Raw genomic sequence first — 27,873 nt, 5'->3', positions numbered from 1 at the left:
CAGAGTGTAAGGACCTGGCCATATAAGGTAAACAAAGCTGGCCGCCCAATGGGGCTGCAGCGGGGGCGGGCGCTGGATCGGGGACGGCGGGGGCGCGTCACGTGGCGGGCGGGGGCGGGACTGGGGAACACTGGAAAGGGGGAGTTGCGGGTTGTGTTTACAGCTCTGCACGCGCGGCTTCCGGGTGACGTCGCGGGTTGGGCGTGCGGGGCCAGGACGGGCTCGGAACGGGATCCCGGCCGGGGAGGCGGGGAGAGGTCTGGCTCGGTCACCCCGGTTCTGAGTGACCTTGGCCGGGTTCCTCGCTCTCCCTGGGCTCAGTTTCATCCGTTGGGCAACCGTTCTTTGGGCCCTTTCTCTTGCCCTGCCCTGACCCGGCCCGGGTTATTGCGGAGAGCACATCCGAGAAGCGTTGTCTGGGGAGGGAAAGGAGGGGGGGCGGTTTGGGATCGTGTGTCAAAAAACCCTAGGGCAGGGGCGTCTGGGTGGCTCAGTGGGTTGGGCCTCTGCCTTCGGCTCAGGTCAAGATCTCAGGGTCCTGGGATCGAGCCCCACATCGGGCTCTCTGCTCAGCGAGGAGCCTGCTTTCCCCTCTCTCTGCCTGCCTTTGCCTATTTGTGATCTCTCTGTCTGTCAAATAAATAAATAAAATCTTTAAAAAAAAAATCCCTAGGACAGATGTAGACTTGGGGAAATGTAGAAGTATGGAAAGTGCTCTTTAGAAAGTGACGCAGGCCCTAGGGGCTTGGGCTAAAGGTCATTGGGAGGTTTTCCTATATTTCATCTGTTGTTGGCTTTAGACTTAGTGTGAGGTCCTAATGGTGGCAGAGGGGCCCAGTCCAGGTCAGGAGATGTTTTGGATGTGTCTGTTTCTAGTGGAGTGCCCCCCCCCCACCTTCAGCGCCCCTCACTAGGGGAAATACACTGGATGGAGGGAACTATGCCACACTGGAGGGGTGGGGAGAAGCCCCACCTGGGTCCTTTAACCCTTCCAGAGTTTCTGGCTTTGGTGAGTGGGAGGATAATGGGAGACTGGCTGACAGGGCCTGAAGGATCCCAGGATTGTGGGGGCTGGGGCATGTCTCTTCTGCCACACAGGATCACTCAGGCTCCACCATTTTTTGCAAACCCCGATAATGCCAGATTTCTGGTCTTGTTAAGCATGGACCCGCTCCTTAACAAAGCATCATGAACTTGAATTAATGTGGATAAAGCGCCCAGCACGAGGAAGGTGGCTCTGAAAGTGGTTATTGCTGTCCCTGTTACACAGGGACAGCATCAGGGCATGCTGGAAGGGAAGCGGGTTCTGGAGCCAGACCTGGGTATGAGTCAACTCTGCTGCTTACTGACTGATGTTGGATAAGCTACTGCAGCCCTGAGCTTTGTTTTCATTTGTAGAACCTGAGCTAGGAGTGTGGAGCAATCCCAGGACTACCGAGGGAATTAATTCCTGTGCAGTGCTTAGCAGGGGCCTGGCACTCAGTGTACCTACTATTTTTAGTACACACCTCTTTGCTTGCATCCAGACCACTCTAGGGAGCCCAAGCCCCATTTGACTAATGAAGAAACAGGCTGGAATCCACACCCCCTTATGCTCTTGCCAGTCATTGGAGACCAGGTACCCAGTAGACTATGAGGGTGTATTTCTGGCCAGTGAGAGGGGGCACTGCCCTGGCAGGGCCTACTAGGGGATTTTCTGGCTCAGGGAAACAGCAAGTACCTTCCCCCTTCCCCCTAACCTTAGCCAGCAACACTCAGTTACCTGTCCCGGCTTGTTCAGCTCAGGTGGAGCACTTCTAAGCCAGTAGGCTGACTGGGGTGGGGCAGGTGAGGCTGGTAGGAGCAAAGGTTACTCCTCTGGCCCCCTTGGCACCCCTAGCCTGCTTGTTTTCCCAGAGGCAGCAGGAAAGGGAAAAACAATCTTGTTTTTATCCAGGATCAGCCTGACTAGAGAGTGGACTTTGGATTTCTTAGCATGCTCAGATGAGGCCCAACAGCTGGGACCAGTAGATACGGACAGGGGGACAAAAAGTTATTTCTAGTAGTGCCCACATCTCACCTGAAGTTCTAGGAAGTTGGGGGCCCTGCCAAAGTCTCCCCAGCATGCTCTGGCCTCCTCCTTTCCACCTCCATTCCCCCCCACTTTTTAAAAAAGATTTTATTGTGTCCACACCCAATGTGAGGCTCAGTCCCACAATTCTGTGATCAGAGTCTTATGCTCCACCGAGACAGCCAGGTGCCCCTCCACCTCCATTCCTTCAAATACTCCATAGATCATTGGGTGCCTGATTCTGGGAACCCAAAAATGAATAGGCAAGGATCCTGCCTGCCCAGGAGGCTCAGGAAGAAGCCTGAACCCAAGGGACTCTGCCCGGGTTCCCATTAACTGTGCCTAGTGTCTGTTTCAAAAGACCCAGTGCTGGCTGACTGAGAGGACTTGAGGTCTTGCCACTGCCTCACTCTTCTGTTCCTATACTCCCCCATTTGAATTTAACCAAACTGGCCTTTGAGCCCCTGGATCATACTCAGCCCCTTGAAGTCCAGGGCCTTTGCACATAGTGTTTCCCCTGCTTGGAACTTGGGATTGACTTACCTAGAGTTTGCCCCCCTCCACCCCATTTGCTCTTATTTGTATTTCAAATCCTGGCTTAAATGTCACTTCTTCAGAGAAACCTTCCTCGACATCCCTATCAATAATAAATCTCCCCTATTATTTCACTGCACCTCTATCCTCCTGTGGCACCCATCACATTTTGTATTTATGCACCTGTTAACCTTTTAAGTGTCTCTCCTCACTAACCTGTGTGCTCCACATCTAGGGTTCTTCCATTTGAAACCAGTTGCCTGGCTAGTAGCCTGGCTCATTGCCTGTTACATAGTAGCTGCATGATAAATATTTGTTGAATAAATAAATGAATCAGCACAGATGTTGACAGTAGAACTAATAACAAATCAGAAAGGGCCTGTCTCCCAGCGGGGCATGGATAAGCACAGAAGAGCAAGTCCAAAGCTCTACTAAGAGGAATGTTTAATCAAACATCCAGCCCATGGAAATGACTGCCCTGGCCCAGGAAGGCACGCTCTAGGGTTGTTTTTCTTTTTTTCTTTTCTTTTCTTTTAAAGATTTTATTTATTTCTTTGACACAGACAGAGAGAGAGATCACAAGTACGCAGAGAGGCAGGCAGAGAGATGGGGAAGCAGGCTCCCCGCTGAGCAGAGAGCCTGACATGGGGCTTGATCCCAGGACCCTGAGATCACGACCAGAGCCGAAGGAAGAGGCCCCAAGTCACTGAGCCACCCAGACGCCCCTCTAGGGTTGTTTTTCAATAACATCAGGGTCTATCCTACTTTCCTTGCCTCCCCCCAAGCAGGGAGGCCAGTAATTTGAATTCAGTGTTGGTATATGTACATGTGTATACACATAACTGTTATGTGATTTAATAAAGATAAGGAAAGATAGACACAGGGAGAGGGGTGTCTTCGGGCCCACCTAGTGCAAGAGATATGAAAGCTAGCACATTCGAATGTTCCTGCTTTGGGGGTGGTAGGAGAGTATGGCAGGAGTATGGATTGGTACAAGTTTCAGCTTTATTGCCGTTTATCTCTTGTGCAGCCTAAGTGGGGTACTTCACCTCTTCTAGCTTCACTTTCCTTTTGTGTGTGTGTGTGTGAATTTGGAATGAAAATAAAAGCTACATCAGAAAATTAGATTGTCTCGGGACGCCTGGGTGGCTCAGTTGGTTAAGCAGCTGCCTTCGGCTCAGGTCATGATCCCAGCGTCCTGGGATCGAGTCCCACATCGGGCTCCTTGCTGAGCAGGGAGTCTGCTTCTCCCTCTGCCTCTGCCTGCCATTCTGTCTGCCTGTGCTCGCTCTCTCCCCACCCTCTCTCTGATAAATAAATAAAAAATCTTTATAAAAAAAAAAAAAAAAAAAAAAGAAAATTAGATTGTCTCAACATAATGTCTGGCACATAGTAGGTGCTCAGTAAATGGGGATCTTGATTATGAAGTAGAGATTTAATCAGGCTCTTCCAAGACCTGGACTCTACTCATAAGCACATAAATCTTTCACCTCTTTTATTAATTTTGGCTTTCCAGGTTCCCTGAAAATAGAAGGTTGTATACTGGACTCTGGTCTCCAGAGAGGTGCAGGACTCATTTTTTAAAAAAATTTATTTATTTGAGAGAGACAGTGAGAGAGAGCATGAGAAGGGAGAAGCAGACTCCCCATAGAGCTGGGAGCTGGATATGGGTCTCGGACCCAGGACTCTGGAATCACGTCCTGAGCCAAAGGCAGTTGCTTAACCAACCGAACCACCCAGGCGCCCTGCAGGACTCATTTTAATGTGGAATTTGGTGCATTTATCATTTGAGACCCTTTGCCACCTGCTGCCCTCCCCAGCTGCTTTCCTGCTACAGCAGACTTGCCTTGGGAAACCATTACTTTCGCAACCCAAGAACAGGTGGAAATAATCTCCACTGGGTCTGCTTACAGAATCTTATGTGAATCAAAAGCCAGGAAAGTACATTGCAACCTGCAGGCCTTTAATCCTAACCAATTTTTAAAACTTGCCTTCAGCACCTCATATGCAGCCGTCCCTTCTTCGTGCCTCAGTTTCTCTATAGGTAAAATGGGGAGAAGTCTGTGGGGCTGTATAATTATGTCTTCAAAGTAATTGTTCTGGATGTAGAGCTAAAGAGAAGCCTTGAGTTCTGGAAAAGGCCAAAAGAAGCGCTTAGCTTCTCCTGTGAACCCCAACTCCTGGTCGGCTTGGGTTCCCTCCCAGCTATTGCCAGGTGGCAGGTAAAGGTGTGCCCTCTTCTGGACGGGGCAGGAGATCAACCCTGGGAAGTGGGGAGAACCACGGTGGCTCAGGGAGATATTTTAGAGAGGGAGTAAATGGAAGGCGCTGGGTTCCTATAAGAATCTATATGTGAACAGATTATTAGGAGACTAAAGATTAAGAATGTTAAGGCCGTGCTGGGAATGAAGAGGGAAAGTCAGTTTGCGGTGTGGGTGATGGTTCCTCCCCTCTGGATTCACGTCCATTTGGTTTGTCCCGGAGTCCCGGTCAGCATCTTCACGGGGCCGTAGCGAAGGGCATCCTGGAACATGTAGTTCTTTGGCGGGTTTCCTGCGGTGCAGCCCGTCGTCCTCGGTAGAGAGGGGACTCCGTTTCCCGAGGTGCCCCGTGCCCGGGGAGGAGCGGAGGGCTGCCGTGGCGTCGCGGCCCCGGCCGAGCTGGGGGTTGGGGCTTGGAGGCCGAGGTACCCGCGGCGGTGGGCGAGTGTCCGTGTGGCCTGGTCCGGGCTATGTCCGCGTGAGGACGCCGCTGACGCCCGCGTCCAGGCCCCGGCCCGGCTCGCCGCGCACCATGGGCTCCATTCTGAGCCGCCGCATCGCGGGCGTGGAGGACATCGACATCCAGGCGAACTCGGCCTATCGCTACCCGCCGAAGTCTGGTGAGCGGCCGGCGCGGCCCCGGGCGTGCGGCAGGGCGAGGCCCGGGGCGGAACGCGGAGTGGGCAGGGCGCGCCCGCGCGGTGCGCCCCGCAGACGTGCGGTGGGTTCTACTGGGCCCGCGGCCATCCCTGCGCCTCACCGCCCGGGGCTCCGCGCGACCTCCACTCAGACCGTGGGTGGGGCCCCGGGCTGCCGCGTCCCGGCCCCGTCCCGGCCCCTCCGGCGGGGTGACCTTGGGTCAGTCGCTTCGCCCCTGTGCTCCTCAGCTCCCTGGTCTGCACACAGGGGAGACTGAGTGGGAAACCCCTAGGGCGGGGGTGAGGTTCTTGGTGCGACGCTGGCGAGGGGTTAGCACGGTGCCCAGCGCTTCGCTTGTGCTTACAAAGTGGTCATTGTCAAGGGATTGACATCACGCCATCGCCAGTTTTGGCTTTCTTTGGTGGCTTAGTGTGACGACCCGGCCAGTGGTTCTGAACACTCGCCACGCCATCTGGACAGAAGCTTCGCGCTCTTCTGACCACCTGGTGCCTGTGAATATGGTGGGTGGGTAGGGGGAGTGGCGCTCGGCCCAAGGAGATTATGATCAATGGGGGAGAGGCTGCGAGTCCTTGTTGGAAAACAGGAGACTGGAGAGGACCTGCCTGGTTCTCTGGCCTTTTTTTTTTTGGGTGGCAGGGAGACCTGAGACACCAGCGAGGAAGTTACTTGCCCAAGGTCTCAGAGAACTGGTTGGAAGTGTCTCTGGGAGCAGAACCACAAATTGTGGACTCCCAGTCCACTTGTTCCCACTCTGCTTTGCTGCCTGTAAAGAGTGTGGCCTGACCCAGAACTTTAGCTTGGGTTCCTCCCTTTCCATCTTCTCATGGGGGTCATTTGCTGTGGAAAGAAAAGAAGGAAAAGGACAGATCATTTGGACATGAGGGAGACTTTCAAGTTGGGTCTCCTGATCCTGGCTTCTGAAGAATCTCTTCTGATCTGGGGGTCTCCTAGACCTCACAGTTGGCCTTGGGACACCCACCAGGCCAGGTTTCCTTCAAATGTAGTCCAGGACCACCCACTGCCACTAGTGGGGAAGCTTGTTCAACGTGCATTTCGCAGGCCCTGCCTTGGACTTGCTGGGTCCTAGGAACTGGCATTGAAACCCTTTCTCAAGTGAGTCTGATGCCCACTGAAATTTGAGAACCGCTCTACCCTGATTTTGGAAGCCCAACAGGGGGTGTGTCTGGGAAAATAGAGGGGTGGAGATAGCACAGTTTTTGGAACACTCAGAAGTGGGTAGAAGGCCTTATTGCCTGCTTGTGTCCCAGGCAGAAGTGCGGGGCAGCTCAGCTGGGTATGGGGATCCCCTGGAGGCCGGTGGGCTGACATCCCCACATCTGATTGAAGCGGTTGTTTGAATTCATCCTCTTCCAGCTTTGCGCAGTGGCAGTATCGTAGCCAATGAGGTTTATCCGAGGCGCGATTATTGCTAATTGAATTCATCCTCTTCCATCTCTGATGTTCTTCCAGCCTCTTAGGCTGAGTGACATTCGGCAAGCTGCTCTGTGCTCTGGGTCACACAGTTTCCTTTTCTCTACAGTGGGTTGATGCTTGTACACTGGTCAGAATAGTGCACCTTAAGTCCTCAAAATACTGATTGCTGTAATGGCCTAAAAAGAATATTAGGTGCCATAATAGCACCTAGCTGTGGCATGGCAGAGGTATCAAAAGTTTAATGTGGCATTTCCTATAGAACCTGGGACTAGGACACACTTTGCCTGGGTGTTTGGACAAATCACAAATACAAGGCCTTTATAATACCACTTCCAGATTCTGTGTGGTAGACCTTGCTAATCATTCGGGACACTCTTTGACACGAAATCTGGACTTGGTTTCAGAATCCATTAACAAACACCCGGGTCAGCCACAACTAATCGATTGGGTCTGGCACCCATGGTGAATGTCGTAGGCTACCTTAGAGCACCACAGCTGTGCTCTCCTGGACCTGTCCAGTCCAGAAGCTGTCCTCTTGGCTTCCTTGTGCCTCGGGCCACCTTGCTCAGGGAGGTTTGGACCGAGAAATGACCTTAGCAGTACTTTCATATGTTTCCCCAAGGGTGGACTGGGGAGCCCAGGGGGTTCAGATGATTTTTAGGGGATGGCCCCATGGAGCCTTCAGGCACCTGATGAGAAAGTATCTTTTCAGGTCTCTGTTAATGTTGTTGATAATATCGAACAGAGAAAAATGATTGGATGCTAATTTTTAAAAACACATCTATAATTTTGTCCAGTCCCTTCCAGCTTTTTTGAGATAAAATTGACATAACGTTGTGCAAGTTTAAGGTGTACACACTGATGATTTGATAATTGTGCACATGGGGAAATGATCACCACAATATAGGGTGAGTTAATACCCTCATCACTCTGCCTTTTTTTTTTTTTTTTTTTTTTTTTGTGTGTGTGTGTGTTTAGAACTTTTAAGATCTCCTATCCAGTTTTCTTTTGCTTGTGGAACTTTCAGCATGTACTGCCAAGGTATCTAGTTCAAATTTAATAACATTTGGTTTGTTTTTATTGTATTTATTTTTCATTTTACTTTTTAAGTGGCTTTATTGAGATATAAATTGTGTGCCATACAGTGCATTCATTGTAAACATATGATTTGTTGACTTTCAGTAAACATACAGAATTGTCCAGCGGTCACCACAGTCAGGTTTTAGACATTTCCAGCACTGTCCAAAGCTTCCTGGTGCCTCTTTGCAGTCAGTCTGTGCCCCTACCCGGCCCCCATCCCATTACTCTGATCTGCTTTCTGTCTTTAAATTGTGCCCTCTCTGGACACATCATATAAAAGAAATCATATAACATGTAGTCTCTCTTGCATCTGGCTTCTTGCACTTGGAACGATGTCTTTGAAGTTCATCCCTATTGTCACAGCTGTCTTGTACCTTATTGTACAGATATCATACATTAAAAAAAAAAAAAAGATTTATTTATTTATTTATTTATTTGACAGACAGAGATCACAAGTAGGCAGAGAGGCAGGCAGAGAGAGGAGGAAGCAGGCTCCTGCTGAGCAGAGAGCCCGATGCGGATGCGGGGCTCGATCCCAGGACCCTGGGTTCATCACCTGAGCCGAAAGCAGAGGCTTTAACCCACTGAGCCACCCAGGCGCCCCGATATCATACATTTTATTTGCCAGTTAACAGTTGGGTTGTTCCCACTTTTTGGCTATAATGAATAATGCTGCTATGAATATTGAACGTTTGTGTGGCCTTTTCAATTCTCTTTAGTATACACCTAGGAGAGGAATTGCTGGGTGTTAGGGCGACTCTATGTTTGACCTTTTGATGAACTTCCAGACTGTTTGCCCAGCTGTTTCATCTTACAGTCCCATCAGCAGTGTGTGAGGATTCCAGTGCTCCACATTCTTGCCAACACTTACTATTGTCTACTTTCCTTTTTTTTTTTTTTTAATAGACTCTATGCCCAATGTGGGGCTTGAACTCAAGGTCCTAAGATTAGGAGCCTTGTGCTCTACTTACTGAGTCGGCCAGGCACCCCTGTTGTCTACCTTTTTCACTATAATCATCCTTGTGGGTGTGAAGTGGTATCCAGTTGTGGTTTTGATTTGCATTTCCCTGATGACTGTTGATGTGGAACATCTTTTCACGTGCTTATCAGCCATTTGTATTTGTGTGTGTGTGAGAGAGAGAGAGTGCCAGAGTGTGCGCGGCATGGGCACAGGTGCCAGACATTTGTTTTTGTCTTTTTTTTTTTTTTTTAAGATTTTATTTATTTATTTGACAGACAGAGATCACAAGTAGGCAGAGAGGGAGGCAGAGAGAGAGAGAGGAAGAAGCAGTCTCCCTGCTAGGCAGAGAGCCTGATGCAAACCCTGGGATCATGACCTGAGCCGAAGGCAGAGGCTTTAACCCACTGAGCCACCCAGGCGCCCCTGTTTTTGTCTTTTGTTCATTTTTTTAAAGATTGGATTCTTTGTCTTCTTACTCAGCTGTAACAGTTCTTTATTCTGGGTACAATGATGCAATTCCTTTATCAGCTCTGTGACTTGCTAACATTTTTCCTAGTCTTTGGCTTGTCTTCATTTTTCTTAATGGTGTCTTCTGAGGATCACAGGTTTTAAGTTTTGGTTAAGTTCAGTTTGTCAGTCTAGGAGATCTTTGCTTAGGCCAAGGTCACAAAGATTTTCTGTGTTTTTTTCCTTGGAAATTTTACAGTTTCAGCTCATGTGTTTGGGTCTGTGATTCATTTTGTTCCAGTATTTGTATGTACTGCCAAAGCAAGCATTGGGATCCATCTTGAGGTATGTTTTCACGTGTAGTTTCAGGTAAAACTATGTGTTCTTACTTTGCATATGGATATTTAGTTATTTCATTATCATCTGTTGAAAAGACTATTCTTGTCCCATCCAGCTGCCTCTGCACTTTTGTAAAATATGAGTTCACCATAAATATGAGGGTTTAATTCTGTACTGTGTGGCACTGATCACACAGCTGGCCCGTCTTCAGCCGAGGGTCAGAGCAGGAGTGAGGACACCATGGTTCAGCTGTAAAGAGAAGGTGCAGACCTGCAGGAGGGGCCCGGAGTGTAGCACGTGCCCCCACGGAGGGCCTGGCTGTGGGCAGCTGCCGCCACAGCCTCACGTCCTGCTGGGGTTGTTCCTGTTAATCGTGCATCTCCAAGCGATGCCGCCTGCCCTGCCCTTGTGTTGGAGGGAGGTCGTGTTGGGACCAGGTCACCCAGGAGAAGTGTCAGAAGGGCAGGCACTCAGATGTGGCCTACCAGCTCAGGCAGTGGAGGGAGGGAAGGGGAGATATGCTCCAGACCTAAACCCTGTGTGTGTGTGTGTGTACACTTTCAGATTATTCTCACCTCCTTCTTACTGGAGCCTTGCCTTATCCTTGTGACACCAAACTTTCTCGTCCTGTGGTGGAGGAACTAGAAATCAGATTGAGCCTTTTCTCATGTGGCATCTGAGCCTGGGGTGTACAGTAGGCGAGTAACAAGTGCTTGTGCAACAGGCCCCAAAGGAGACCAGCCCCATCTCCCTCATGTACGGGCTGCTCAGGCTGGGCTGCATCTGACCCCTTGGGGTGGCGGGCGGGGATCCGGGGACTCCTGAGTCTCCTGCCATGTGATGGAGGGGCCCAAGGTGAGAGCCAGACTTTTGGTGTGTGTTTTTGTATTGCTGGCTGTCTAGGAATGTCTCGTGAGCACTTGTGCTGGGTATACCCTTCTAACTCGTTCCTTTGGTATCTAAAGGAAGAGCCGAGGCCGGTGTTCCATATGAGAGAGGACGTTCTCTGTCATTGGGGGCATTCTGGGTCTCCTGGCCATCCCTGTTCCAAGGGAGTGAGCTCGTGCTGAGCCCCATGGGTTGGTGGCAGTAGGGTGGGGGTGGGGAGAAGGGGGCTCCTCCTGCTCACATGCGGCTCACCTTCCTGCTCAGGGACCTGCACCGTCCCCTCCAGTGTGGGGCAGCTTAGCTGGACTCCTGTCCTGTCTCCGTCCTGTGCTGTTCACCGATGAGAAAACTTTTCAGAGCTCCAGTTGTTACACTTCGGGTAAAAAGCAAAAGCAACAAGAAGCGTAGTAAGGGGGCCGCACTGGGTGGGCATCCAAGCACCTGTTCCCTGAACCCGCAGCCTGGCGTTGCTGGGGTTCAGGAGCCTGCTTTGGCGCCTGGGCCCTGGGGCCTTGGGGAGCTGAGGTCCCGTGGGTCCCTGTCAGAGTGTTTCCTGCGCTCGGGGTTCTGAGAGGCCGGGGGCTCAATGTGCTTGTTTCTGAGGTCTCGCATCCTTTACTCAGCTCTGGGCGTGTGTCGGGGCTCAGCGACTCTGGGGCCCTTTCAGAGTTTCTCTGGGCGTTGTAGAGAAGCCGTCACTCTCTGTTGACTTGAACATAACCTGGCTGTCAGCCAGCTCCTGGCAGCCTCCCTGGCCTGGGTTTGTTGGACTTTCCTGTCTGTGGGCCGACTCCACAGCCCGCACGGCCTGAGCTTGTGCTGTCTGGTGGCAGAGCCTGCGGGCCTTTCATCCCTGCGCCGGGAGGTGGCTGCTGCCATTCCCTAGTCAGCCGTGGTGCTGAGGGCCCCGCTGCCCGGATAGGGGATGTGGGTGTGCACGTGTGTGTCCTCTTCCTCACAGGTGGGGTGACCTTTAGTGTGTTTACAACACACCCATCCACAAACATGGACAAGTGAGGATTAGTTTAGCACATGAGATTGAACCTGGGACCAGTCCTCTGTCCTCCACCTCCAGCCAGTAGAGGTGCGGTGGGAGGAGCACTAGATTCTGAGTCCTGAGGCCTGAGTCTGTCTCTGGTCTGTGGCCTTCAGCCAGGAGCTTGCTCTCTGGCCCCATTTCCCTGACTCAGTGGGGTTAACTTCTGGTTGCCCAGGCCTCTTTGCTGTCGGGACTCTGTGAGTCCAAGTGAGCTGGTAGGGTGATACCACGCCCTGCCCAACTTTTGTTTTCTAGCAGGCCCAGAGGTTTCCTGGAGGATGTCCTGTACTTCCTGGATGACCCCAGCAGGCAGTGACCACTGCCGTCTGCCTCTCCTCCCAAACCCAGTGCCTCTGGGACCAGACATTTGTGTGGGACCGTGTTCCATTTGGCATTTCCTCTTTGCATTTTTGCGTGGTTGTGTTGTTACCCAGCCTCACAATTCTGTGTTACTCCATGAAATGGTGTCCCATAAAAGGATGGATGGTGTCACAGGCAACCCCTGCCCCGTGCAGTGCCTGATTTGGCCTCAGTGAATAACCGAGCAATTGTTCACTTCTGCCAGCTGCCCCTGCGTCTGCCCCAGTGTGTGTCTGAGGGGGTGAGCGTCCCACCAGGATGGGAGTGAGAGGGAGGAGGAGTGAGGCCCACGGCCTCTGCCATGGGCAGAAAGGCGCACGGTATGGAACAGCGTGGGAGAGGGCGCGTCCGGCACGGAGTCCATCGCTTGCTTAGTCAGAGAAACAGGAGGCGGCGCAAGGCTTGAGGAGTGCCTGCTGGGACATGCCTCCACCTCCGTCTCAGGGATTTCTGCTGTGCTTTGCTCCTGCCTGGTACTGATTCGGGCCCTCCTGCTTAGCCCTGGGTGCTTGGCACCCGCAGGGCAGGCGCACTGCTGTATTGGTCCCCTCTGGTGGCCCTGGCATCCCCCGTTCGGATAACTGCAGCTTTCTCTCATCTAGACCTCCTGCCCCAGATGACGTCCCTGAGTGACCAGACTCCCTGAGGTCCTCTCGGGGGGGATCAAATGAAGGAATTGTGTTTGGTTCATGAGTTGAGTGTGTGTGTGTGTGTGTGTGTGTGTGCGCACACCCATACAAAGATCTTCCTTGACTTGCGATGCGTATGTGTGGCCATAAATATGTCATAAGCTGGCGAAAATACATCGAATACACCTAAGCTACTAAACATTGTTTTTTTATTTGTTTGTTTTTAATTTTATTTATTTGACAGAGAGTGAGCGAGCACAAGCACGGGGAGGAGCAGAGGGAGAGGGAGAAGCAGGATCCCGGCCGAGGAGGGAGCTGGGTACAGGGCTCCCTCCCAGGACCCTGGGATCCAGGATCATGCCCTGAGCCGAACGCAGACGCTTAACCGACTGGGCCCCCCAGGTGCCCCCTGAGTGAACATTGTAACTTAGCTTCGCCTACCTTAAATGTGTTCAGAACACTTACATTAGCCAACAGGTAGTCAAAATCATCTAACACAAAGCCTGTTTTGTAAGTGTTCGATGGCTGTGTAATTGGTTGAACACGTACTGGAAGGGAAGCACAGAGTGGTGGTCTGGGCGCGGCAGGCTGGTGAGTGTGAGTTGTAGACCCTGGTGACGGCGTTGCTGATTGGGAGCCAAGGCTCCTGCCACCGCCCCGCGTCCAGAGAGAGGATCCCACTGACCCCCTGCACAGATCATTAGCCTGGAAAGATCCACATTCACAGTTTGAAGGATGGGTTTTAATGAATGCCTGTCACTTTTGCACCATCCTAAAGTCTAAAGCTTGTGTGTGGAACCATTGTAAGGCAGGGACCACATGTATATATTTAACATCGAAGTGTCACTGGCATTTAGAAAGTGTGCAGAGTGTAAGCCTGATGGGTGATCACGGTGAACGTGTCGAATAGAACAGTAGCCGCCCCCCAAACCACAGTGCCCCTTCCCAATCTCTGTCTCCCTTCTCCCTGGAAACCCCTTCCGACTCCAGCACAGGTGTTGTCGACTGTTTCTGGTCTGATCTAAGTAACTGGCTGCTGTTTGCTCCACACTCAGTGATGAGAGGCCCTGAAGCTGTTTGTGGGGGCCGGTAGTCGGTCTGGTCTCTGCCGTCTTCATCCGTTCATGTGGAGGGGCGGTGGGTGCATTTCCAGTTCGGGCTCTTAGGGAAAATACTGCCCCGGACCCTCCCATGACTGCCCCAGTGCCCATGAGTCAGATTGCCTGGGGTCCGTGTTTCTTCGAATTGTGGGTAAATCCACGCAGCAGTGACCGTCCTAACCCTGGAAGTGTGCAGTTCGGTGACATCAAGCGCTTCCAGCCTGTCGTACAGCTGTCCTCCGGCATTTCTCTACGACTCATTGGACCCTGTGCCCTTTACGCCCTGACTCCCCCTTCCCCTGCACCCAGCCCCTGGCAGCTGCCACTCTTGGTGTTCGCGACTTTTGATGCCTCCCCCAGAACCCGTGTCTGGGTCATGTTGGCACCCCACAGTGGGTGTGGGGCCCTGAGGCGCGCGTGTTCGGCTATAGCATGTTCGGCAGGTGGTTTTCGGAGCCGTTGAGCCCATTCACATTCCCATCTGCTGAGCAGGGCCGGGCCTACTGTGCATCCTCACCGGCGCTGGGGAGTGTCTGGGGAGTGTTTGCTAACTTTAGCTGTGGAAATCTCATTGCCTTTGAATTTACTTTTCCCTGATGACCAGTGAGGTCCTGGCACCTTTTCATAGGCAAATCACCGTTCATTTCTCTTCCTTTTCTGTGAGGTGTGTGTTGAAATCGTTTGTGCATTCTTCACACTGGATTGTCCCCTTTCTCACTGATTTGTGGGAGTTCTTTCCTAAGTGCTTCTTATTACATTTTTAATTCTCTGGAAATTGGCTGTTGCTATGGCATTTATGCAGACTAGCTTAGGCAGGAGGTGGAAAGTACTGGAAGGCTGGTGGGGGGTGGGTATCTGTAACCCAAAGGGTGGGAAGGCAAGAAGTGGAAACCATCTGAACACAAAAGCCTCTCATCCCCTCTGGGCTCAGCATCCTTCTGCTGTGACTTTCCCACAGCTGACTGCTCCCCATCTGGGGCCCTCAAGGACCAAGTCCTTTGGTCTCTGGTTCAGTTCCACGGGAGAGAGAATCCACGTGTTGGTCTTGCACAGTCAGGTGTCCACCTTGACCAGCCAGCAGCGTCTAGGGGATGGGGGCTGCAACATCTGGTGGCAGCTGGGGCCCACCCAGTGGGTGGTGGAAGCTGTTTCCAGAAAAGGGCAGGACCCCTTCTCCCAAGAAAAGGTGGCTGCAGCCACTTACTCTGGAACTCCGTGCACCGGAATCTTTGCTTAGAGTTGTTTTCAGTTCATTGTTCCTCCCTCTGTGATATTGGGGATCAAGAGGTTTTATTGAACAGGATTCCACTGTGGTCAGGCCTTCATGCTGGAGTGGGGCTGGGAAGGAAATGTTTATCAGGTGGCTTTTCACCTGTGCAAGGCTCCTTTGCGTTATTGGCTACTTTTATCCTTAGGACAGCCTGAGATGTCCTTGTTGGTGTTACTCACTGAGGCCTCATGTTGCAGATGGGGACACCGAGGCCCACAGAGGTTAGGCTGCCCTAGGTCACCTAGGCTGCACAGAGAAGTGTTGTGGTGCATATGGGCAGGACCTTGGCCCAGGAATCAGGGAGCAGGGTGATGAGAGGTGGGTGGGACCCCTTTGGGGTCAGTCTTTTCTTTCTGACTGGGAACCTGCTCCCAGGCTGTGGGGCCTCCCACCTGGCCGGGAGTTTCAGGAGCCTCAGGAGCCTAAAGATGCTTTTCTTTCCTGAGATCACTCTGTGGGGACTGTGATGTTTTCATTGGTTGGTCAGTCACCTGGGGCTTAGCAGCATTGGGTTCGGGAAGCTGGTAACTGGGAACATCTGTTCTGGTAGAGAATGAGAAGAATTTGGGGCTGGTGGAGTCCATGAACTGTCCCTGGCCATTGCACATGCCTGCTCGGCTCTCTGCCACTGGGGCTGCTGAGCAGGACACGTGCCCAGTTTCCCAGGACCAGTTGTGTATTTTAGCAGGGGGGGGGTTGTGCATAGTCTTTAGTCATGTCATGGCTTACCTGGCAGGGACATTGTGATTTATAGTAAGAAATAAATATTTGTTTTTCACCTGTTCCTGTTGCAGAGCACCTAAAACCCTTGGGATTTCCTAAGCGGTGAGTGGTAGAAGTGTGGTAGAAGTGAAATCAGAGTCTTGATACTCAGAACGAGCCTTTCCACCACACCTGAGTGTTGTGTTATGTTATATTATGTTAATGAGGAGATTTTGGAAAGCACCTAAAGATGAGTCCTGGCTGCCTTTGGACTCAGCCTTGTGATCAGAAACTGGAGATTGGGAGGGTCACCAGCAGCCAGTGCTTCAGTCAACCGTGGCTGTGTAACAGAGGCTCCATGCAAACCCGAAACGGCTGGACTTGAAGGCTTTTGGGTTGGTGAGCGCAGTGAGACTCCAAGAGGTGGAGCCCTCAGGGAGGGTTGGGAAGCACCTGTGCCCTTCCACGTGCCTTGTCTGTGGCCTCCTCCATCTGGCTCCTCCTGAGTCCTGTCCTTTTATAGTAAACTGGAGGTCTAGTAAGTGAACTGTTACCTTGAGTTTTGTGAGCTGCTCTAGCAGACTGGGGGGCATGGGGATGTCCAGTTTATAGCCAGTTGACAGGTGGCCAGCTGGAGTGGGGATTGGCATCCGAAAGGAGAGGGTGCTGGCGTGGGGCTGAGCTCTTACTAATCTGTGGGATCTGGTGCTGTCCCTGGGTGGGTAGTGTCAGAATTGAGCTGCATTTTTAGGTCACCCGGTCAGTGTGCGCGGGAATTACAGAATTGCTGGGTGGTGTGGGAGGGACACACACAGGCTGGTTTAATCGAGTGTGCAGCTCTGAGGACACCACTTCTGCCTGGTGCTGGGGCTTGAGCAGGTCACATGACCTCTATGTGCCTCCCATTTCCTTGACTGCCAACTAGAGTTCATCCACCCTCCACCTCTGTTCATTCAGTCGATTTTTATGAAGCTCCTTTGTGCAGGCCAGGTGGGGGCCGCTGGGGTGCAGGATGGTGGACAAACTTGTGACCCCCTGGCTGGAGTGTGAACCAACCAGCAAGGGAAGAAAAACAGTGACCCCACTGTGAAGACAGTGGGGGCCGGAGGGGTTCTCTCGGGTAGACAGATGGCTCGCAGGGAGGTTGTAGGAAGCCTTCTACTCAGTGGCAGGGTGGGAGTATCCCTTTGGTCACAGGGAGTGGAAAAGGCTCCAGAATCCTGGGGGACAGGCCCGGAAGGTGGTGCTGGGTGAGGTGGGCATTACGGAGCAGAGTCACTAGTTTGTGGGGCGGCGAGTGGGGCCTGGCCCTGAGGTTGAGGCGTGGGGATGTGAGTGGCTGGGGATGGCATCAGTGTCGCAGGTCTGGAGCATCTGCAGTGCACGGAGGGAGCCTGCACCCCCTAGAACTGATTGTTCATGTCTCGCATTACCTGCAACCACACAGAGACTCAAGGCTGGGAGGAAGGTGAGCCGCTGCTGGTAATTGCAGGAGGTGAGAATGTCAGGCCTGCGTCTCCACAAGGACCCAGGGGGCAGGCAGGGGTTCCGAAGGGGTCAGGGCTTGAGTATAGATATCCCAATTTGTGTTTTAATCTGATCCCTCCAGAACTGTGAGAGGGCCCCTCGGGGACCACCCGGAACAGCAGGCTACGTCACCTGGTGATGAAGCCACCAGCTGCCCCACAGCACTGGCAGTGGTGGTGGTGGCTGAAGGCTGCTTAGTTTCTTTCTCCGTGTGTGTCCCATAGCTTGGTGGGCTTGGTTCACATGCTTCTGGACCTCAGACCCAGTCCAGCTGCACTGTTCCAGCAACGCCGCAGTCTGGGTGACTTATGAACCATGGACATACGTTTGTGTCACAGTTCCGGAACCAGAGAAGTCCAAGATCAAAGTGTTTGGTGTCTGACCAGAGCCGCCTCCTGGTTCGTGGACAGCTGTCTTCTCATGGCCTCACGTGGCTGGGTTTGAAGACTCCAGGGGCCTCTGTTATAAGGGCACTGAGTCTACCCCTCAGAGCATGTCCTCATGACCTGGTCACATCCCCGAAGGCCCCAGATCCCGGTACCATGGTGTTAGGGGTGAGGTTTCAGCATGTGAATCTGAAGGAGACATGAACATTTGGTCTGTAGCAGGGTCCTAAACTTTGGTCTCTATGAAACTTGTGATCTGTGAATGTGTAGCCAAGGAGGGAGTGAGTTAAGCAGGTGTCTTCTGGGAGAGCTTCCAGGTCCCCCTTTTACTCTTCTCCCTCCTCGCCTACCTCCTGGGGGATTCTAGGAACTTGGGGGTGGATCATTGTGTGCTTTGGAGAGCTTGTCCTGATGCCTAGTCTCTTAGCAGGGCTAATCCCCTTATGTAATTGAGAGTGTTTCCATGTGGGGGCTGGAAGTGATGAACGTGGTCCACCATGTGTACGAGCAGACATCTGAAAGGGGAACGGGGGCGCCTGGGTTCCTCAGTGGGTTAAACCTTTGCCTTTGGCTCAAGTCATGATCTAAGGGTCCTGGGATCGAGCCCCGCTTCGGGCTCTGTGCTCAGCGGGGAGCCTGCTTCCCTTCCTCTCTGCTTGCCTTTCTGCCTACTTGTGATCCGTGTCTGTCAAATAAATAAATAAAAATCTTAAAAAAAAAAAAAATGAAAAGGGAGGGGCACCTGGGTGGCTCAGTGGGTTAAAGCCTCTGCCTTCGGCTCAGGTCATGATCCCGGGGTCCTGGGATCGAGCCCCGCATCGGGCTCTCTGCTCAGCAGGGAGCCTGCTTCTCCTCTCTCTGCCTGCCTCTCTGCCTACTTATGATCTCTGTCTGTCAAATAAATAAAAAAAAAATTAAAAAAAAAGGGGGGGGACAGACAGAACAGCCCCAGAGCCGGCCATCACTGGAGCAGCCTTCGGGAGGCTCATGGTTTTGATTTTTCTCCTCTGTAAAAGATGAGGAACACGCATGTCCATCCACATTGGATGCACGTGTGTGAAGGAAAACTGAGCTGTGTGTGGGAACTTGGGGAGGCCTCCAGGGGAGGTCTCCTCCCTTGGTCTTTATTTTGGTGACTGGCCACCTGTTGCTCCTCCAGGTCACCTGGATGCTTGTAAGTAGGGCGGAGTCTGAATCCCTCCCTACAGAGGAGCTGAACTGGCTGAATTCCTCTGAGGTGGTGAGGTCCCCAAGCGTGTCATTGCCGCCTAGCCAGGGCTTCAGGGCCAGAATCGTGGCTTCTGGCCGGCTTCCGAGTGTGGCCTTAGAAGGGTTTTCAGCTGGTCTGATTGGGAAGGCCTTCCCGCGTGGCTCATTCTTTGTTTGTGGACGGCTGCCCTTTGTAGTCGGCCGGGAGGTGACACCACTGGCTGCTGTCCCTGTGGGGCGGTAGGGGAGGCCCGGCAGGGGCTTAAGACACAGGGGGCCGGGACTCGCCAGCCTCCGGGCTCATTGCCCGGAGAATAGGGGTGGGATCCGTGCCCCCTCGATGGTTTCTTAATCCCCGGAGCAGGGAGGAAGAGGCCAGCAGGGATGGTTTCTCTTCTTCCATCTTCCAGTCTGTCTGCCTTATGTTTCTGCCCTTCATGATGTTTCCTTGCTTTTCTCTCCCTCCTCTTCAGAGCTCTGCCTGCTCATCTGGGTCCTAAACTACGTGTACACACACAGATGCCCATGTATACACACAAGCACACACCCAGACATACGTGCACACCTGCGGGTGTGTACACCACATGCTGCACACGTGTATACATGAGCCCACACGCCTCCTTGGTCCTCAGTTGCACACATTCTTCCTTTCCTTTAAAAGTTCCCTTTTGGGGCACCTGGGTGTCTCAGTGGGTTAAGCCTCTGCTTTCGGCTCAGGTCATGATCCCAACATCCTGGGATCGAGTCCTGCATGGGCTCCCTGCTCAGCGGGGAGCCTGCTTCTCCCTCTCCCTCTGCTGCTCCCCCTGCTTGTGCTCTCTCTCTGTCAAATAAATAAATAAAATCTTGGGGTGCCTGGGTGGCTCAGTGGATTAAAGCCTCTGCCTTTGGCTCAGGTCATGATCTCAGGGTCCTGGGATCGAGCCCCGTGTCGGGCTCTCTGCTCAGCATGGAGCCTGCTTCCCCCTCTCTCTCTTTCTCTCTGCCTGCCTCTGCCTGCTTGTGATCTCTGTCTGTCAAATAAATAAAATCTTAAAATAAATAAATAAATAAATAAATAAAATCTTTTAAAAAAAAGTTCCCTTTTGAAAAACATGAGCATTTGAGAAACCTAGGAAAGCACAGAGATAAGAGCGAACACCCTCCTTTCACAGTCCACGCTTCCCATTTTCCTGTTGCATCTCCCTTTAGGGCAGCCCCATTGTCGCCCCTGTGTTGTCTCTGCTCCATGTCAGAGCCGCACGCTGCTTTCCCTGTGAGATGGTCTCCCACTGCCCTGGGAGTCATGCTCTTTGTGCATCTGCTCCGTGCCGACTCGTGGGACCTGGTGTATTCCTTTTACCTGACAGGTGGTCCCATCTAGCGACTGCCCCTGTCTGCTTGGCGAGATGGGAGGTGTGAGAACGTCTGCATTTTTGTCCCTGCTGCCTCCAGTCCCGACTGATTTCTCAGCAGCTTTTCGTGTGCGTCCTTCCCTAACGTTCTGTGTGTGCTCACAACTTGTGTTATGTGCACCCAGCTGTGTGCAGATAACCTTTCAAATGGGACCCTGGAACACCTTCAGCTTGTGTTTTTAATAAATACTTCGTGATTGTCTTTCCGTGTGTGTATCCAAGTGTGTTTGATTCTCGTTAGCAGCTGCTTGGTGTCGCATAAAATCAGGAGTGTTCTGGGGCGCCTGGGTGGCTCAGTGGGTTAAGCCGCTGCCTTCGGCTCAGGTCGTGATCCCAGGGTCCTGGGATCGGGTCCCGCATCGGGCTCTCTGCTCAGCGGGGAGCCTGCTTCCCCCTCTCTCTCTGCCTGCCTCTCTGTCTATTTGTAATCTCTGTCTGTCAAATAAACAAATAAAATCTTTTTTTTTTTTTTAAGATTTTTATTTATTTATTTGAGAGAGAGACAGTGAGAGAGAGCATGAGAGGCGGGAAGGTCAGAGGGAGAAGCAGACTCCCCATGGAGCTGGGAGCCTGATGCGGGACTCAATCCCAGGAATCCGGGACCGTGACCTGAGCCGAAGGCGGTTGCTTAACCAACTGAGCCACCCAGGCACCCCAAAACAAATAAAATCTTTAAAAAAAAAAATCAGGAGTGTTCTGTTTATTTAGTCCCCCACCTGACTCTCCCTGGGGTTGGCTCTGTCTGGTTCCTGGCCCTGCGTGTAACGGCAGGGGTTATGCCCTTGCCAATGTTCCCTGTAGGCACGAGCCCCCAAGCCGGACTCCTGGTTCCGGGCCTGTTTGCCTGGGCAGCCAGGGCTGTGTTCCTGTAGCCAGGGCTGTGGCTCTCGGCAGTGACACATGCCTCCAGGCCAGGTGTGCCCCGGGGAGTTTGAAGGGCTCAGAATTCCCTCTGAGGGCTCCAGGAAGGACCCACATAGGCTCGGGTGCCCAGATGTGCCTGCCATGCCTGCGGGATGCATGGCCTGAATGTCCCCCAAATCCCAGGGCCCTGTGGCCACCTGGGCTTTTCTCTGGGTTGTCTGTGCCAGAGAGAAATGGGGGACAGAGGGTGAGCACCACATCAGGAATCTTGGGAGAGGCGAGAGATACTCTCATGGTTCCCCCAGCAAAGCTGTGAGTTCTCTTATTTGAAGCTGACCTTTTTATCCATTGATCTTTACGAAAACTGAATTTGGTGCCTAAGTGTGCCAGGAACATAATGGGGAACAGCTTAGAACCTCATTTCTCATGGTGGGGCGTGTCAGAACTCAGGTCCACACAGTTTTCATCTGTGGTCCGTGCAGAGGTGAAAGCGTGCTCAGGGCTCAGGTGTGGGATGGGGGAACCGACTTAGTCTAGAGGCGTGGGAAACCCTGTTAGTGTCCTGTGGCTGCAGTGCAGAGCGCCACAGGGCAAGTGGCTTGTAACAGCAGAGTTTATTCTCACAGCTCTGGAGGCTGGGTGTTCCAAGTCAGGCTGTCAGCAGAGGTTGGTTCCTATTGGGGGCTCTAGGGGGTCGTCCTTCCTGCCTCCTGGCTGCTGGCAGCTCTGCGTGCCCTTTACCTTGTAGTTTAGTCGCCCTGCCTTCTTCCCTCTGTGTGTGCCTCAGTGTCCAAATCACCCTCTGTTGTGTGAAGACATCGGTCACTGGATATAGTGTCCCCGGTCTGGTTTGACTCTTCTTTTTTTTTTTCTTTATTTTCTTTCTTTCTTTATCTTTATTTTTTTTTTTAAAGATTTTATTTATTTATTTTACAGACAGAGATCACAAGTAGGCAGAGAGGCAGGCAGAGAGAGAGGAGGAAGCAGACTCCCTGCAGAGCAGAGAGCCCGATGTGGGGCTCAATCCCAGGACTCTGGGATCATGACCTGAGCCGAAGGCAGAGGCTTTAACCCACTGAGCCACCCAGGCGCCCCAAGGTTTCATTTTTTATGGCTGAGTAATATTCGTGTGTGTGTGTGTGTGTGTGTGTGTGTGTGATGTAGATGTTACCACATCTTTGTCTGTTCATCAGTCTGTAGACACTTGGGCTGCTTCCATAATTTAATGCTGCTATAAACATCAGGGTGCACGTATTTGAGTCGGTGTTCTTATATTCTTTGGGTAAATACTGCAGTTATTGAGTCACAGGTAGTTGTATTTGTAACTTTTTTTTTTTTTAAGATTTTTATTTATTTATTTTGAGAGAGAGAGAGAGACTAAGTGAGAGAGAGCACGAGAGGGGAGGTCAGAGGGTGAAGCAGACTCCCCATGGAGCTGGGAGCCCAATGTGGGACTTGATCCCAGCACTCTGGGACCATGACCTGAGCCGAAGGCAGTTGCTTAACCAACTGAGCCACCTGGGTGCCCTGTATTTGTAACTTTTTGAGGACCCTCCATACTGTGTTCCACACTGGCTTGCGTTGCCATCAGCAGTGCACGAGGGCTTCTTTTTCTCCAGACCCTGTTGCTTCTTGTGTTGTTTATTTTAGCCATTCTGACTGGTGTGAGGTGATAGTTCATTGTAGTTTTGATCGGCATTTCCCTGATGATGAGTGGCCTTGAGCATTTTTCATGTGTCTCTTGGCCATCTGGATGTCGTCTTTGGAGAAGCATCTGCTCGTGTCTTCTGCCTATTTTTAAATTGGATTATTTGGTTTTGTTCGGTGTTCAGTTAATAGGAGTTATTTAAATATTCTGGATGTTAACCCCTGACCAGATATGTCATTTACAAAGATCTTCTCTCATTCGTTAGGTTGTCATTTAATTTAGTTGATTATTTCTTTTGCCGTGCAGAAGCTTTTTATTTTGGTGTAGTCCAAGTAGTTTATTTTTGCTTTTGGTCTCTTGTCTCAGGAGACATATCTAGAAAAATGTTGCTACAGCCGATGTCAGAGAAATTACACCTCTGTTCTCTTCTAGGATTTTTATAGTTTTGGGTCTCACATTTAGATCCTTAAGCTGTTTTGAGCTTATTTTTGTGTATGGCGTAAGAAAGTGGTCCAGTTTCATTCTTTAGCGTGTGGCTGTCCAGTTTTCCCAACACCGTTTGTTGAGGGGGCTGTCCCTTTCCCCTGGCATATTCTTGCCTCTTTGGCCAAAGATTAATGGACCTTATAGTCGTGGGTTTGTTTCTGGGCTTTGTGTGCTGTCCTGTTGATCTTCGCATCTGTTTTTGTGCCAATACTAGACCGTTTTGGTGACAACAGCTCGGTAGTAGATCTTCAAATCTGGAAGTGTGATACCTTCGGCTTTGTTTTTCTTTTTCAAGATTGTCCTGGCTGTTTGGGGTCTCTCTTATGGTTCCATCCCAATTTTACGATTCTTGGTTCTGGTTCTTTGAAAAATGCTGTTGGTATTTTGATGGGAATTGCATTAAATCTGCAGATTGCTTTGGCAGTATGGACATTTTAATATTTGTTCTCTGACTCCACGAGCATGGGATAGCTTTCCATTTGTTTGTGACATCTTCAGTTTCTTTTATCAGTGTTTTATAATTTTTGGAGTGCAGGCCTTTCACCTCCTTGGTTAAGTTTATTCCTAGGTATTTTATTATTTTTGGTGCAATTGTAAATTGGATTTAAAAAAATTTTTTTTCTTTCTGTTGCTTCATTCTTAATGTATAGAAATGCAGTAGATTTCTTTTTTTTGTTTTATTTTTAAATTTTTTTAAATTTCATTTTATTTTATTTCTTCTCAGTGTTCCAGAATTCATTGTTTATGCACTACACCCAGTGTTCCATGCAGTACGTGCCCTCCATAATACCCACCACCAGGCTCACCCAACCCCTCACCCCCTCTTTTTTTTTTTCTTAAGATTTTATTTGACAGAGAAAGAGAGACAGTGAGAGAGGGAATACAAGCAGGGGAAGCAGGAGAGGGAGAAGCAGGCCTCCTGTGGAGCAGGGAGCCTGGATTCGAGGCTTGAGCCCAGGATGCTGGGATCATGACCTAAGCTGAAGGCAGACGCCTAACGACTGAGCCATCCAGGTGCCCTGAAATGCAGTCGATTACTGTACATTGATTTTATATCCTGCAGGCTTACTGGATTCATTATCAGTTCTATTAGCTTTTTGGTGGCATCTTCAGGGTTTTTATATATAGTGTCATGTCATCTGCAGATTGTGAAAGTTTTACTTCCTTACCAGTTTGGCTGCCTTTTATTCCTTTCTCTTTTCTGATTGCTGTGGCTGTGACTTCCAGTGCTCTGTTGAATAATAGTGGCGACAGTGGACATCTTTGTCTTGATCCTGATCTTAGGTGAACGCTCTCAGTTTTTCCCCTTGGAGGATGATGTTAGCTGTGGTTTTTCATCTATGACCTTCATTAGGTTGAGGTATGTTATCTCTTTATAAACCTACTTTGTTGAGGGTTTCTATCATGAATGTATGTTGTACTTCGTCAAATGCTTTTTTTTTTGCCTTTATTAAGGTGATCATATGGTTTTTATACTTTCTCTTCTGTATGTGATATATCCCATTAATTGATTTGCAAATATTGAGCCACCTTTGCATCCCAGGAATAAATTCCATTTGATCATTCATGATGAACGATTTTTTTTTTTTAAGATTTTATTTATTTATTTGACAGAGAGAGATCACAAGTAGGCAGAGAGGCAGGTAGAGAGAGAGAGAAGGAAGCAGGCTCCCTGCTGAGCAGAGAGCCCGATGCGGGACTCAATCCCAGGACCCTGAGATCGTGACCTGAGCTGAAGGCAGCGGCTTAACCCACTGAGCCGCCCAGGCGCCCCTGAATGATTTTTTTTTAATGTTGTTGGAGTTGTTTGCTGAGGATTTTTGCAACTATGTTCGTCAGAGATACTGGCCTATAGTTCTCTTTTTTTGGTACTGTCTTTATCTGATTTTGGTATCAGGTAATGCTGGCCTCGTAGAATGAATTTGGAAGCTTTTCTTCCTCCTGTATTTATTTTTTTATTATTTTATTTTTAGGATTTTATTTATTTATTTGACAGATCATAAGTAGGCAGAGAGGCAGGCAGATAGAGAGGAGGAAGCAGGCTCCCCACTGAGCAGAGAGCCCCGATGCCGGGCTCCAGACTCGATCCCTGTACCCTGAGGTCATGACTTGAGCCTAAGGCAGAGGCTTATCCCACTGAGTCACCCAGGTGCCCCTATTTTTTTATTTTTTTAAAGATTTTGTTTATTTGAGAGAGAGAGTGCACGTGCACACAAGCAGTGGGGAGAAGGCACAGGGTGAGGGAGAAGCAGACTCCCTGATGAGCAAGGAGCACGATGCAGGGACTCTGATCCCTGGGATCATGACCCGAGCCAAAGACAGATGCTTAACTAACTGAGCCACCCAGGCTCCCCTCTTCCATTTTTTTTTGTAATAGTTTGAGAAGAATAAGCATTAAACCTTTTAATTTTTTTTCAGTGTTCCAAAATTCATTGTTTATGTACCACACCCAGTGCTCCATGCAATATGTGCCCTCCACAATACCTATCACCAGGTTCACCCCCCCCCCCCCATTCCCCCCCCCAAAAACCCCTCAATTTGTCTCTCAGAGTCCACAGTCTCTTATTGTTTGTCTCCCCCTGTGATTTCCCCCAAGTCACTTCTCTCCATCTCCCAATGTCCTCCATGTTACTCCTTTTGCTCCACAAATAAGCGAAACCATATGGTAATTGACTTTCTCTGCTTGATTTACTTCACTCAGCATAATCTCCTCCAGTCCTGTCCATGTTGATACAAAAGTTGGGTATTCATCCTTTCTGATGGAGCCATAATATCCCATTGTATATATGGACCACATCTTTTTTATCCATTTGTCTGTTGAAGGGCATCTTGGCTCTTTCCACAGTTTGGCAATTGTGGTCATTGCTGCTATGAAAAGAAGGTGGCCCTTCTTTTCACACATCTGTATCTTTGGGGTAAATAGCCAGTAGTGAAATTGCAGGGTCATAGGGAAGCTCTATATTTAATTTCTTTCTTTTTTTTTTTTTTTGAAGATTTTATTTATTTATTTGACATACAGGGATCACAGGTAGGCAGAGAAAGAGGAAGGGAAGCAGGCCCCCTGCTGCGCAGAGAGGCTCCATCCCAGGACACTGGGATCATGACCTGAGCTGAAGGCAGAGGCTTTAACCCACTGAGCCACCCAGGCGCCCCTCAAAGATTTTAGACCGTTGTGTTTTCATTTTCATATATATATATTTTTTTAATTTCCTCTTTGATTTCTTGGTTGATCCATTCAATTTTCAGTAACATGTATTTATGGTCTCCCCAGGTATTTTTCCTTGTTGATTGCTAGTTTCAGTGTTGTCATCAGAAAAGATGCATGAGATGACTTTGATCTTTGACTTTGTCAAGACTTGTGCTGTGGCCTAATATGGGATCTATTCTAGAGAATGTTCCCTGTGCACTTGAAAAGAATGTGTATTCTACTGTTTTAGGATGGAATGTTCCGAATAGATCTGTCAGATCCATCTGATGCACTGTATCATTCAAAGTCACTGTTTCCTTGTTGATTTTCTGTTTGGAAGATCTGTCCATTGATGTAAGTGTGTTAATTACTATCAGTTACTTCCCTCACGGTGGTTATTAACTTGTGTAGTTGGGTGTACCCATGTTGGATGTCCTTTATCTCTTTTTTAGAGTCTTTGTTTGAAAGTCTGTTTTGTGCCATTTAAGTGTTGCTGCCCTAGCTTTCTTTTCTTTTCACACCATTTGCATGATGAATGCTTCTCTACCCCTTCACTTCAGTCTGCATGTGTCTTTACGCCTGAAATGAGTCTCTTGGAGGCCACATAGATATCGCTCTTGTTTTCTAACCCATTTTGTCACTGACTTTGTCTTCTGATTGACGTATTCAGTCCAGTTACATTCAGAGTAATTATTGATGTGTATGTATGTGTGGCCGTTTTATTACTTGTTTTATGGTTGTTTGTATGGTTTTTCTCCATTCCTCTCTTCTGCTCTTTTCTCTCATGATTAGTGGGCTTGCTTTATTATTTTTTTTTTAATTTTTAAAAAGATTTTATTTATTTGACAGAGAGAGATCACAAGTAGGCAGAGAGGCAGGCAGAGAGAGAGAGGGAGGAAGCAGGCTCCCTTCTGAGCAGAGAGCCCGATGTGGGGCTCGATTCCAGGACCCTGGGATCATGACCCAAGCTGAAGGCAGAGGCTCACCCCTCTGAGCCACCCAGGTGCCCCATTAGTGGGCTTTCTTTAATGATATACTTGGATTTCTCTCTCTCTTTTTTTTTTTTTTTTGCTTATCTTTTACTGGTTTGTGACTTGTGGTTACCATTTGGTTCGTATGTAACATCCTCTGCATAGAGCAGTCTGTATTAAGTTGAGGGTTACTTAAGTTTGAACCCATTCCTTGCTCTTTTCCTCCCCACATTTTTTTTTTATTTTTTAAAATTTTTATTATTATTATTTTTTAAAGATTTTATTTGTCAGAGAGAGAGAGAGAGAGAGAGAGCACAGGCAGACAGAGTGGTAGAGGGAGAAGCAGGCTCCCTGCGGAGCAAGTAGCCCAACGCGGGACTCGATCCCAGGTCGCTGGGATCATGACCTGAGCCAAAGGCAGCCGCTTAACCAACTGAGCCACCCAGG

General features: G+C 50.2%; 1 protein-coding gene and 1 non-coding gene across 7 annotated transcripts in view; both read left to right on the top strand.

The window, feature by feature from the left end:
* Nucleotides 1-5,195: 5,195 nt before the first annotated feature.
* MGRN1 (mahogunin ring finger 1) overlaps nucleotides 5,196-27,873 on the top strand; it is a 56,657-nt gene continuing 33,979 nt past the window's right edge. For 2 of the 6 annotated variants that reach the window (XM_059415428.1, XM_059415430.1), the window contains exon 1: nucleotides 5,196-5,465. In XM_059415428.1, coding sequence (XP_059271411.1) covers nucleotides 5,378-5,465 — 88 coding nt within the window. In that variant the 5' untranslated portion in view covers nucleotides 5,196-5,377. The remainder of the gene's footprint in view (nucleotides 5,466-27,873) is intronic. The other 4 variants (XM_059415426.1, XM_059415427.1, XM_059415429.1 and 1 more) reach the window with 2 other exon arrangements.
* On the top strand, nucleotides 6,878-7,014 carry LOC132027323 (U4 spliceosomal RNA). Its single transcript, XR_009407121.1, has one exon. It is a non-coding gene; the product is annotated as a U4 spliceosomal RNA (small nuclear RNA).

Source organism: Mustela nigripes, chromosome 11, assembly GCF_022355385.1.
Source record: "Mustela nigripes isolate SB6536 chromosome 11, MUSNIG.SB6536, whole genome shotgun sequence".
Classification (NCBI taxonomy): domain Eukaryota; kingdom Metazoa; phylum Chordata; class Mammalia; order Carnivora; family Mustelidae; genus Mustela; species Mustela nigripes.
This window is presented reverse-complemented; position numbering and strand designations above follow the sequence as displayed.